The 13,659-nt window shown below is 30.0% G+C and overlaps 1 protein-coding gene across 2 annotated transcripts; it reads right to left on the reverse strand.

The window, feature by feature from the left end:
• Positions 1 to 1,750: 1,750 nt before the first annotated feature.
• On the reverse strand, positions 1,751 to 12,969 carry LOC119681156 (1-phosphatidylinositol 3-phosphate 5-kinase-like). Of its 2 annotated transcripts, none has more exons than XM_038094264.1 (3): positions 12,923 to 12,969; positions 3,634 to 4,344; positions 1,751 to 3,578 (listed from the first exon to the last, which is right to left on the reverse strand). In XM_038094264.1, exons 2-3 carry the CDS (start codon positions 4,319 to 4,321, stop codon positions 2,062 to 2,064), a joined length of 2,205 nt encoding a protein of 734 aa, XP_037950192.1. In that variant the 5' UTR covers positions 4,322 to 4,344; positions 12,923 to 12,969; the 3' UTR covers positions 1,751 to 2,061. The 2 variants fall into 2 exon arrangements, with proteins under 2 accessions (XP_037950192.1, XP_037950191.1); XM_038094263.1 differs by lacking the exon at positions 12,923 to 12,969 and adding an exon at positions 7,723 to 7,896 and having other exon boundaries at positions 1,752 to 3,578.
• Positions 12,970 to 13,659: the final 690 nt, after the last annotated feature.

The raw sequence follows: 13,659 nt of genomic DNA on the forward strand, positions 1-13,659 counted from the left end.
ATCCACCGAACCCTCATCATCACTTTCCATTGCGTTTAGAATTGGATCCAGTAATTTAGAGCTATAGTGCTCAATAAGATCGTCATCTGTAGGAAAGCTTGATATAATCAATATAATCGTTAAGAGTAGCATTGGAAGTTATTTTATTTACTTTACACCACGCTGCCAGCGGTTGCAATTTCCACAAAGAAGCAACATAAGAAATAAAACTAAACATTTGGTTTGGAAAAAGGGACTTCCCTTAACAGCAAAATGCATTTATACTTAAAACAAAAATTCGACTTATAGAATGCACTTTCCCCAAACAGGAAACAAATTTCCTACATAGACAACACCGAATCTTGAAAATTTGTATAGAACAAAATTCGTCTTTATTGGAATTAAAAATGAAGACGGGATAGAGTTAGTGGGATGACAATAAGTACAGATTAGTAGGAAATATTAATATTCCAATAGTTCCCATTATATCTAAACTTACGTTCTTCGCAACAATCACCGAGTATGTACTCTCTTGAGGAGATATAATTCCAAAATTCTTTTTAGAAGTGTGTATATTCTATTGACTGCTTTAGGTTAGGTTATATCGACGATCTCTAGGGGATCCATTTAGGCCTATTGGCCCATTGTGTTACCGTATACAGAGGAAACTCAGGTTTTAAAACCACCTAGAACCTTTGGCGAAGCTTAGAATACTGTCTATTTGGAGGTCTTGTAATTGATCAAGATCCTAAAGAAATGGGCTCCAAAAGTGTTGAGTCGAACTGGGAAAAAACAGAGTAGATAAGAGGCACTTGCACTAGCTACTTTGGAACGGCAATAAAATTTTTAAACATACTGTTCTAGTGCACTATTAAATAAAAATATGAACGATTGAATTTTGAATTGAAAACAATCCAAAAACTTTCTGGAGATCGTTACATTTATTATAGATTAGTTATGGAACTTGTTTTTCCTTGGGCTTCAGTTCAAACTCTGTGCAGGAGATATTTATGTGTTTTGCGAATATCAATTATAGTACTTGATATTCTGTACTGATAATTGGCGGTCACCTACGAAACTCGGTGCGCTGTTGCTTTCAGTTATACAAATTTAGTTAGAGTTGGATCTCTTTTGAGATGCAAGGGATAAAATTCTGCGTTCTAAAGAAACAAGAAAATATTACCTGTAGTACATAATGTGATGTTAAGTATACAATGTTTGCCAATTAAATAAATAAATATTTATATGGTAATATATATAAATATATATATAGTATTTTTTATTTATGAGCACTTAAGCCTGTTAACTTATTGATAAAAAATTTAAAATTTTCTTAAATTGTAATTTAAACGTCAGTTATAACGGTAGTGACTATTTTACTAAATAGAAAATATTGTATTTGATAGAGAGATTTTGCAACAACAAAAATTCTTGGATCTTGCTATCCTAAAAAAATTATTTACGAATAATTAAATATAAGATGCACCTCCTATAATTCTCCTATAAGTGGTTTGTAATTTTAAGATTACTGATCAGTATGATCAGTCAAAACAGCAGTATGGTCAGTCAAAAATTCAATTAATTAAAATAATATAAAAAGATTTTTGTTATCGTAGCTCACTACTTTTCGAAACCCATCTTTTAAAATTTTTTTGTAACAAAAAAACATCTGAATTTAGAGTTATTCTATTTCTTTTTACAATTTTATTCGTAAAGTAAATTTAATAAACAGAAATAAATAGTACTACTATATATCATATACATATTTTAATTATAAATCATAAATACTAGAAATGGAACTCTTAATTATTATCAAGTCTTTAAAGTGTCTCTTTTGTAGTATAAAATTAAGGAAACAATTAACAAAAAAGATTAACAGTACCGACATCTCAAGGTAATTGAGCAGGAATGATAAATACTTAAGCGGTAAAGCTGTATAAATAGGTAAACTGGAATGTTCTTACTACTAATATGCAAAGTAGAATACGTCTCTTAGATCTCTGTAAATACTATCGTTTTCTTTTAAATATTTATATGCCTTTTGCGTTTAACTATGTCATTCACATATGCACTGTTTACCAATTACATTGGTTCAGTCGTATTGCTCTCATTATATTCACCATCACTATCATTTCCATTATCATCGTCATCGTTATAATCGCTATTACTTGAGCCAGTGCTTTCATCTTCGTACTCACTATCACTATTTTCATTTGTTTCTGAACTCTTCTCCGTGCAATTATTAGTGTTACTCTCTTGACATTGGGTTTCATTGAGATAATCACTGTCTTCATAATCTACAGTATCATCCACCATCACATTGGGTGGAAGTGGTTCTTGCTGCAATCGCACTCGTATAAATTTGTTAGATTGCTGCTCGTCTTGTAGCTCCTGCGAAATTTTGGATTGTGGCATTTCTTTTTGCTCTTCCAAATGGTTTTCTTTCTTTTTTCGTTGTGGCTTATTTTCATATACCTCTCCATTAATCTGCTGATTATTTTCAACTTTATTTTTTGTGGATTTTCCCGTTTGAAGAAATGTTTTTAAGTCTACGTCGATAAGTTTTTTAGCGGCTTCCATTAGATAGTTCGACTGTGCTTGAAACGTTTCCATAATCATTTGATCCTGTTTAAGCTGAAATTCGTGTTCACTGCGTGCTATCTCCATTTGCTGTTTGAAGAATTCGGACAAGACTTCTCGTTGTACTTGCAGAAGTGAGTTGTTCAGTTCGATTAATTCATTCTCAAATAAGTCTTTTTGTTCTTGTGCACTGGATGTCTGCTTCTCTTCTTCGAATAAATCTTTGAGTTTCATCCTTTGGGCTGTATTATAAACAATATTTTTGTTCTCGGTACTCTTTGAGGTCGCAGGTGTAATTATTATTTTTTTACATGGTGCTGGTGGAGGAGGTATTTCTAAGCGTCTCTTCCGACTTTTAGTTTGTTTAGCATTCAGCATAGCTTGTTGGCTTGTCGATGGTTCATCTTGATAAATGGAAAAAAATTGTTGTTGTGGTATGGTTGGTGTTGTGGCGCCAAAGTCAGGTATCTCACTGTCTTTAATATGTGGTTTGAGACGAAATGCGTTTGCTTGCAATTCATTGGCTTTGGTAAGACGCACAGGAGTTGGACTAACATGTACTGGTTTTTGTAGTAGTCTCGGTGGCAGAGAGTTATGTATATTTTTTTTACTGATGCCACTACTCAATTTTTGCTGTGGTATTGCCTTTATGGTTAAAGGTGGTGGTGAACGCTCTCTGGGTTTTAAAGCGTTTGCATTTGTTGATTTTGCAAATGGTGCAATGCGTAGTGGAGGCAATGGTGCATTTTTTTTAATTTCACCAGGTGTCAACGGGCGCACAGTATTTGGTGATACTATCAGTTTTTGTATTGGCGTGATTTGTATTTGTTTGTTGATATATAATTCAGGAGGTGCATTGGACATAACTAATGGCGGTGGACTTTGTGGTTCAACGATTTCTTTTTTTATGCTGACTGAAAAATCTGTACTAGGTGGTAATGACGTTGTATCCATTGCGGTATTATTCTGGTTATTCATATCGGTTTCAGTGCTTGAATTGTTTGTATTAGTCTCATATCCTGAAATAAAAAAATTTATTATTAGTTATAACATTACTATATAGATATGACTTACCATTATCTACTGGTTCGGACTTAACTAAACCCAATCGAAAACCGAATATTGGATGCGCCATATCTAGACCATTTTCCTCTTCCGAACAATTTTCTTCTAGCTTTCTTTTAGGTTTTTTACAATTTGTATCATTCTCGGGGCATGTACTTTCCAAACCTGATACTGTCAAATGTGCACCATTAGAACTATCACCATCGTTCGAGGCGTTCGAATTACTGCTTTCATTGCAAACATTATCCAACATTTGATGCAGCTGTTCATAAATTTCCATAGCTATCATTTTTGGTATGGTATTATTACGTTTCGAAGTTGTGTAGGTAGATTTTAAGAACTTCCATTTTGTCCAGATTTGTGAATATGATTTTTTGCGATATCCGCATTCGTGCATCTGTTGTTCAATATTGCGAAAAACAGTTTCACTTTTTAAATTTTTGTGATTTAATAGTTCGACTGCATTAATGTTTTGCATAATGATTAGCATACGCAGTATTTCATCAGTTCTCCAGAGATTACGTTCTGGTTTTAGGTCAGCACGAGATTGGGGCTTCTTTATTGGTGATAGTAACGCGTCCACATCTCGCTGCCCATTAGCTGCAGTGCTTAATAAATTATTAATGTGATGTTGCATATTGATGTTTGAGTTTACATAGAAGTTTGAACTGTTATATGGCTGATTTGGCATCAACATTTGAAAACGAGTGTTTTTCGGAACTGTAAATAGTAATTACATTAAAATTTTTTGTTTTTAAATAGGTTATAAAAAAGATTAGTGAAAAGATTAGATTAGATTATAAAAAGATTAGTGATTAGTGAAATAAGTAAAAATTTTAATAAGAGACACCAGTTCTTGAGAAAGTTCAATAGGGGCTTTGCTGGATCCGAAAGAGTGCACGCAGACAGCATGAAATAAAGAAATTTGCTGATATTCTGATTTTGAAACGGGATTGGAAGCTGAAATAAAGTCTCACATTTAGAATTATTATAGGAAAAAAGCTATACACAATAAAAGAAATTAAAAATATGCATAAATATATTGTTCCCACAAAAAAAAAATGATACTGATGTCTGACAACAATACTATAACATTTAATTCAGTAAAATATATCTGTGATTTGTGCTTTCGTTCTAATATAGCAGGTGAATTTGATGATAACCAATAATAAAATATTGACAAAACTATAAGTTAGAACAAGTCAAATACGGCGGGTGCGTCATTTGTCGGAGTTTAACTTCTGATTTTTTTTCCAAATAATTATATGTAAGAAATATTTCTAATGTGAACTAATGATAGATATTTCATACTAATAGAAACAGCTGTGATGTTGTAATATATTACTTTTCAAACCTTGATTTAGTTAATTTTGAAAAACAGATCTTTTTAATGTTAAATACATGATGTATGTAATATGGTAGTTAGAAATATTTAGATACGAAAATAAAATATATATAGTAATCAATTGTCTTGATAATTTCTGTATGTACAGAATATATTTTTCTCCAAAGGATTTTGATTTATAAAATGTCATACAGTTATATAAGACATATAATTATTTTGTTTAAATATCACGAAAGCATATTATAAAATTAATAATGATAACAGTATATGATCGCAGTTGAAAGCAGGGATTTGTTATATCAGATAAGAATGTTAATACAATATACATTACATTGAAACTTCAGATATTTTGATCAAAAAAATAATATTTCCTGAATATATAGCAATAAACTAACATAAGTGCTGACATAATAAGCCGTAAATATTATATGAGATTGGAACTAAGAAGCGACGTTATTCAGATACTTATCTCATTTTTTTAGCTGTATGGGAACAAATGGAATAAATTGCAGTAGCGACTACTAAATTGTCATGGTTATATTATTACCATGGAATTTATACCCGTAGCAAAACATAAACTCCTGTACTTTTCCACAAGTCTTCTACAATCGAAAGTAGTCCATCACACGAGTTGGCGTTATATTTACAATAAAGTGTCGCTCAAATACATGTTATATCAAAGGACGATATGAACAGTAATATTACTTTGCTAGGAAAGAGTTAGTAAATAAATTTCTCATTTTCTGTTCAAGATATTGGAGATGTGAAAATATTTTTTTGCAAATTTATAAAGATATTTGTTTTTTGAAGAATGGTTGGGATATCCAAAACATATAATATATAATATAGATGCAAACTATTGAGATTGTAAGTTAATGCAAAAATTTTGAAAAAACCAAGATATAGTAAATCTAAAGTATTTTCTTTGTACTACTAAAGTTAATGTTGTAACTTTTTGTTAATATATAGCTTGCAGAGAAGCAAAAATAGGTTTGAGCAAAAACTGTCTAAGCTCAGCAGGATAAGGAATACATAGCTTAAGATTCAGTAATTGTCATGAAAAGTAATTATTATGAAAATGCTGAAATGAGTTAACCCTTCGGATCTGCATAATTGAAAAAATGTTATGAACTTGTACTGAATGATTATCGCATATAGATACGCTAGATAGTCTATACAGTAAATATTCTTATATAGGCGTATCGATCATTTAAAAGCTTTTTGCATATGAAAAAAATTATTAATATGATGTATGCAGCGTTTACCACCGTTGATCAAAAATGCAATTTTGTAACCACTAACAATCATATTTACAAATTTATCGACATGTGAAAATGATCTATCGATAAACCACGGAGAAACCAAGGCACTTGGTGACTATGTACCGCGTTCACCCTTCATAAAAGGGACTACATCAGAACAACATAAGTCGTGCTTTGAGATGAAAAACTTGTAGATATCTATATATACATACAGTAAATACTAAATTTATAGTATTATTATACAATATCAGTATAATAAATAATATTGTATAATTTTATACTTTTAAATCTACAGTTGAATATTATCAAACAAAGAACTTTATAGTTCAGTAAAGAATTAATATTTTATTTTTTTTTTTGTTCTGAATGCAACGCTGTTCGATAAAAGTTGAGACTTCTTGGTCATTGTCTTTCCAAAGTTGACAACATCCATTTACGTTTTAATTATGACTGCCTCTCTGTGAGGTGCGTTCTACTTCCAAAAATACTGATTTATATCAAGAGTTTAGTTGTTTTTTGATTTGTAGCTTCATAACTTAATATCTCGAAATAAATTGTTGTGACATATAGTATAGTGGAAAAAGTTGCTTAGAATAGCCGATTTGAAGGAAATCCTTTGTCAAATTGTAGCGCTTCTGATATTATATTCGCAGCCATTGATCACACATACGGGGTTTAGTAACAATTATACACATCATCCAATTTTAAGGCTTGTGATATCTGGAGAATCAAGCTATATCGACACATATAGCATAGTAAAATCAATTGTTTAGAATAGCCGATTATAAAACACATCGCCTTGAAAACTGCAATCTTGCAGGAATTCTTTATATACCTCTGTAAATGCAAAAGTAAGATAGTTTTCTTAATGACGTTTGTGTACGAGTATAATGAATGACTTATAAGAAAAATAAGGTAGATTACAATGTTCTGATAGTTATCATTTGCCTTTTTATTATTTTTATCACCTTCATTTATAGCTACTCTTTACGCCTACAGATTTTATAATTTTAATGCGCACAATTTTAAATTCAGTTGTTGAATTTATATCTAAACTAAGCTATAGACTATAGGCTTATTCACTAATTGCTGCCAACTACAAGCCATTTACGTATTTCGAATTGTTTTTAAGACGGGGCCTCACGAGCTCGTATGGGTGCGCGCTTAAAACCCGTAAACCCGCGGCTAACGAAGTGTCGAAAAATGTGTATGAAAATTTTATAACTTATGCGTCACAATTTTTTTCTTCAAATCAAATTAAAAAAATATTAAGTAACCGACATCAGGGGTCGGTCAGTGCGGAAGAGTAAAATAAAATCACTTTTTTACCAATTTTATTAAAAAATAAACATCGTCGTCTTCACTTCATTTATGCTTGATGTTTCTAAAGTTAATCGTAGTGAGACAACGATATTGAAAAAAGTATGTTTGCTTTCAATTAAATTAAAACGAAAAGCAAAAAATCCATTTGAAAAAATGTTAAAAACTCACACACAAAAGCCTCAAAAACTTCCCCGTTCCATGCCGGTTGAAAGGCACCAACCACAGCACAAACTTTCAACGAACAACACACGAATCAACGAGAGCTAACACAAATGGATAAACCGCCGCCGCCGCCACTGCCAACTGAACGTCTCAGCGGCAATTTCAATACTGTTCGTGTTCCCAGAATTTTTTTAATTTCGAAAATTGAACAGAATGAAAAGCGGCAGAGAAAAGAATTTCATACGAACAACTCATATGAACTTGCGCATACATACAAATTCAAAACCTCATATTGCGAAGATTGGAAAATAACTCAAATATAAAAAATTCTGAAGTATAAAATCACAGAGTAAAAAACAACAAAACACAAAAAAAAAAATAAACAAATAAAAAACCTTCTTTTATGATTATGGACGGTTGTTTTTGTCGTTGTGCTCGCATTTATCCCCTTCACCTATATTCGTAGATGTTTCAATTCACATGAAATAAATATATACATATGTATATCTGTATATACATATAGATATAGATTTAGACTCTACACATACCGTACGTAGGTTGTCCGCATAAAAAGTACGGCGCAATTTTATTCTTTTTCAAAAACTTTTCTTCTGAACTTTCTACCGTTTTTCAGCGTTTGAGCCACAGTTTCCGAAATGAGTTTCAGAATTTCGAAAATACTCTCGACTTCGATAAATTTATTCACATCAATTTTTTTTTTTGATTTTCGAAATTTCAATTTGCTTCATAAATTGATTTTCGGACTCTTAATCAATTTTTTTGATAATAATTATGTACAGTTCTTCAATATATGTATGTACATATGTATGTATGTATGTGTATAGCTTTAATTTATATTCAGACATGGGCGTTCTGCGGAAATTTGATTTATAAGAGATGTGTTGTTGTTATTATATCCATAATATATACTTATTATATTATTTGTGTATATAATATTATTTATTTTATTAAATATAAATACATTGTATTTTTGTATGTACATTGTACATAATAAATAATAATAAATAAATTTTATAAATTATAAAAATATATACATATGTATTTACATATGTACATACATATATACATATATATATAATAATAAATAATAGTAGTTATTTCACATTCATGAATTATACATATGTATGTACATATGTATGTATGTATATCCCTACATATATACTCTTACATTCCTATATAACTTATTCACATCACATAATTTGAAAGGAAAGAGAATATATTTAATATTAGTCAACATTTTACTATGTAAACAATGAATATATTTTGTAAATATTTAAATAATATTTTTTTACGCCTTTTTTTATTCACCTCACTAAAATATTGTAATATGTAAAAAGTATATTAAGTTTAATAAATTGTTCGTAACGTAATCAAGAAATTGACGGGTACTATATACAGGGTCTTATTATCATTGGGTTAGTCAGGATTTTGTAAAGGGAAGAGGGAGGGGGTGCATAATAGAAAATATTTTCTGACTATGCTTTTTTGAAATTTACTAAATTAATTTATAATAAAACTGAGCAGCAACTTTAATTACATTCATATCCATATCTGTAAAAATATGTATATTTAAAGAGTCATATAGAATATAGAATAGTCATATAGAATAGTAATTCGTATTATTTTCTAGAACTTTATTTAAATATAAAAATAGATTAGTTTAGAATAATTTGGCTGAAAGTAAGGCACACATAATTCTGTTAGTTCTTGAATTTACCAGACGTAAAGAAACTTTTTATAATAGTTCTCTAATAGATATTTTTGTGAACTTAAAAAGTGCTTAAAGCACTATATCTAAAACAAAGTCATCAAGCATTTTTAAAAGATTTTATTTAAGCGTTTTCTTAGAACAGGCCTTGGTGGGATTCAAGCCAGATTCTCTGTACCATAGTTTTAGTACATACGCATCGAGGTATCAAGGCGGTCCAATTAAAACTAATTCTGTTAATTTTTTTTTTTCACAGTTATTTTTAAAAATCAACAAATTTTATAATTGTTTTATTATTATTAATCGTTATTAAGTTATTGGTTAATATTAGTACTAAAATATAAAAACAAAAATATATCAGAAGTGTACAGTTTTTATAATCTTTAGATTATATTCTTCAGCGGATCTATCTTCTTGATCCCCCGTTAATGTAATTCTGTTCATTAATAACTATTTTTCTAAATATATTGGCAATCAAACAACTGATAATTAAGGTGTTCACTAAAATATCTTCTAACAAAATAATGTTTGACAAAATAGGTATCATGAAAGATTATTCTTTATGGAGTTCCGAGGGTAACTAAAAAACGGTTGCGTTCGAAAGTTTGATAAAATGTACATATTTTGACAAAATGTATTATTTAGATTATTTTATTATTAGATTATTATTTAGATGTAATCAACAACATCATTCAAATGTCTACCATAGGATGTTTTAGAATACAAGTTCTGTCTGATGTAATTTTTCTTGGCTTGTCAGCACATAGATGGTAAAGGCTCGGCCATAAATTGACGAATGTTCGTTTTCAAGAAGTTTAAAAATAGTTGGAATATTGTCCAAATAGACATGACCCTATCCATAATCCCACTAAAAAAATCTATTGGAGAGAAATTACTGTGTGATAATATGATGTGATGACTCTGTTAAATGACATATTCACAAAACAAAAAATAAGTCGTATCAGAAAAGATGCGCAAAATTGTTATAAAATTCATATTGTTTTTATAGTCATTAAATTTTAACTATTTTAACACATTCAGCAATTGATAAACACCCCAAAATTAAACGATATTTTGGTTGACATACTTATTTGACGTGACATATATCATTGAAGCTAAAATCCCAAATTAGTACAAAGAAATGAATAAATCTTCACAAAGATGTATGCCCGAATAATGATAAGATTACTCATGTAACGATAAGATGGTGTTACTTATTATATTGTAACCAAAATAATAAGTTATTGAAGCACGTATACGGAGATTGTGCTACCTTTAGAAATGTAGCTATGTCGGGATCTTCAAAATCATGTATGTTTAAGTCAGTATTTGAGCTGCAGTTTCTATGATGACACTGTGATGCCAACTAATCGAAATCTCTTGTTATTAATAATGCGAACTAAAATGTCTGTTTTCTTTCAATTTGAAATTCTATCTCACTTAAAGAATCATTCTATAATTTTTTTCAATAATATGTAAAGATGAAATGACTTAGTGATGTTCAGTTGCATGTCTGTTTTAAAATGCAAATTGGTCTCTCTGTCTCGCAGAACTAATCGAACAAAACTTTTTGTGAATTCAGACATATAAACACGACAATTAGATGAAATTGGTTGACTATATCATGTACCCCTAAATAAAATATGTTATTGTGAAAGATCCCACTACCTCTTTGAAAAAGATAACCAAACAACGTTTGAGGAGCTTACTGGACGTTCCCAAGACGTTCCCATGCTATATGTCTGATTCTTTGACTAGTATCATTGTGGTCTATGCATGATAATCTGTCAGATTATTTAACTTACTAGCACTTTTTTTCACGAAGAGTAAAATTAATTTTACGGCGCTTTGATAATTTCTAGCTGGCCTAATGGCGGTAGTTTTACTTAAATACTCAGTTGTTTAATACGCTCCAGACTTCTTTTGTTGGGTTCCAACACTGTAGATCTTTTAACTAAAGTTTTAACTGAAATCACTTCAAACTCTGTGGTCTATGTATGGTAATTCATAAATTATTTGGACAATCTACTGTTAAAGAATATTCTACTCTGTTACAATTACTTCTGAGAGTGAATTTTTTCGTTCTGTCTTATCTAAGTAAATTCAATCTTATTATATAGAATAATATTGAATATTTCGGTTATATTTTCATAGGCTTACTTTATATATGATATGATATGACAAGATATATGATATGTTATCACAAGATATATGATATGTTATCACAAAGCTGTTCAGACAAGATAACATCACGGGCTAATACAAATCACTTAATAGGTTGGAAATAAATATATACGTTATAATTTTTCCGGAGAAAATTAAAAATGCGACAATAATGTTAAATTTAATTTTATTAATTCCTCATCTATTAATATCAGTATTATAAATTTTAGTTGTTGTCATATGAAAAATATTTTATTTTTAATGTAATGACTTGCGGCACAGGATACACAGTTTTTTGAACCCGTTGTTCAAAGAAATATAATCTAAAGTCTTTGTCAACTAAGTAAATTAACGTAAAGTGTAATAAATTATTTAAAATATTTTAATTCACTTATTTAGGATATCATAAAAATAAAATAATATAATGTTACTAAAATATAACAAAAAAAAATTTTCCTGCAGGCCACATGAGGCCGCATGAGCTGGGCTTTGGACAGCCCTGTGTTGTCATATATAAATTATATATTATCATAGAACTTGAAAGTGCGAACTGTATTATCTGCCAATCTTTAAATGTAGTATAAGCTATAAAGTCAATTTAGAATTAAAATTTGTTCTACTGCGCTTTAAACATTACAGACTAGATTTTCATGTTGATTTATAAACAGTTGAGTGAGTTTTAGCCGTTATATGTATATTCATATTTATTACTTAATGTAGTTGGAATCTGAGTTCGGGACTCACATAAATAATTTCTCTACTAACTGTGATAATAATTGTATGTTTTTTAACATTAATTCATTGATGACAAGGTAGTCAGTCTATTAGCTAGATTTTTTCAAGAAAATTATAGTACGCCAAACGCTCAGCTGCAGCGCCAGTGTGAAAGAAATTCCTTACAGAGTACCACGAAAGAAAGGTGTGAAGCACGTCTTCAACCTCTTCAGCCGAGAATTAATCCACATTAATAAGAAATGTTCCGTGCCTAATTACTGACTCTAGTGTATTCAATTGTATGATAAAATTCGTAGATATTCATTCCATTCATCTGAGTGTAGAGTGAAAAGTTGTTTGGTAAGAATGCCAAGAATAATTCGAAAATAGCAAAAAAATTCCAACAATTAATAAATGACTTGAAAACAGGAAAAACTTCTGAAAAATTTCGCTACAATGTGAAAATGTTGAGCTCAGAACAGGTAAGAAGTAACGAAGCATAGTGAATCATAGTAGAAAAGTGAGGAAGATGCATGCACCAGAAGAGCACCGAAAGTAGAAAAAATTGCATAGATGAATAAAATTGAAAATTGAACTCACCGGCAAAAATAAATTTTAATTTAATACACACGAAATGTAACTCCACAAATTACAATTGTGAACTCGTCGAAGTTCAAATAAATTCACACAGCCACAGCCACAGATACAATCAAAATCACAAATACAATTAAATTAAATGACAACAAAAAAAAAAAATATTTATATATATATATAAAAATATATATATTAAATATGAAAAATGAAAAATGCCAATTAAAAAAAATTTCAAATAAAGCGCAGATATAAAATTTTTTTAAACAAAGCAAAGAATTTATTGTATCGCAAAATTCAATTCGTTTTGAGATAGATTCTTGCGTATCTGCCACAAGTTGTCGATACTTTAGTACTTCCTCTCAATGTCGTTTTATTCTTTTAACCGATAGTGTTGTTGTTGTTGTTGTTGTTGTTGTTGTTGTTGTTGCTGTTGCTATTGTTGACATACAGATTTCAAGAATACAAATTAAGAGTACCGCGCGCTACAGCATTTCGAGGAAATGAGGCATGCAAACACTGAACTCACATCTTCCGAGACGGACCCGCGAATCGAAACTGATTTTGGAAAGGAAAACTTGCAAGTCTTGAAGCTGAAAATCCAAGTTGAAATCGTCGTGCTGTTGTCGTCATAGCGAAGTGTAACGAGATATCAAATACGAAAACTGTTTTACGATACCATTTTTTTTTATTACTCCAAACTTTTTTCAATTTCTATCTTTATATCAAAGATTTTTGTATTATAA

Source organism: Teleopsis dalmanni, chromosome 2 (genome assembly GCF_002237135.1).
Source record: "Teleopsis dalmanni isolate 2A chromosome 2, ASM223713v2, whole genome shotgun sequence".
In the NCBI taxonomy this organism is placed as follows: Eukaryota; Metazoa; Arthropoda; class Insecta; order Diptera; family Diopsidae; genus Teleopsis; species Teleopsis dalmanni.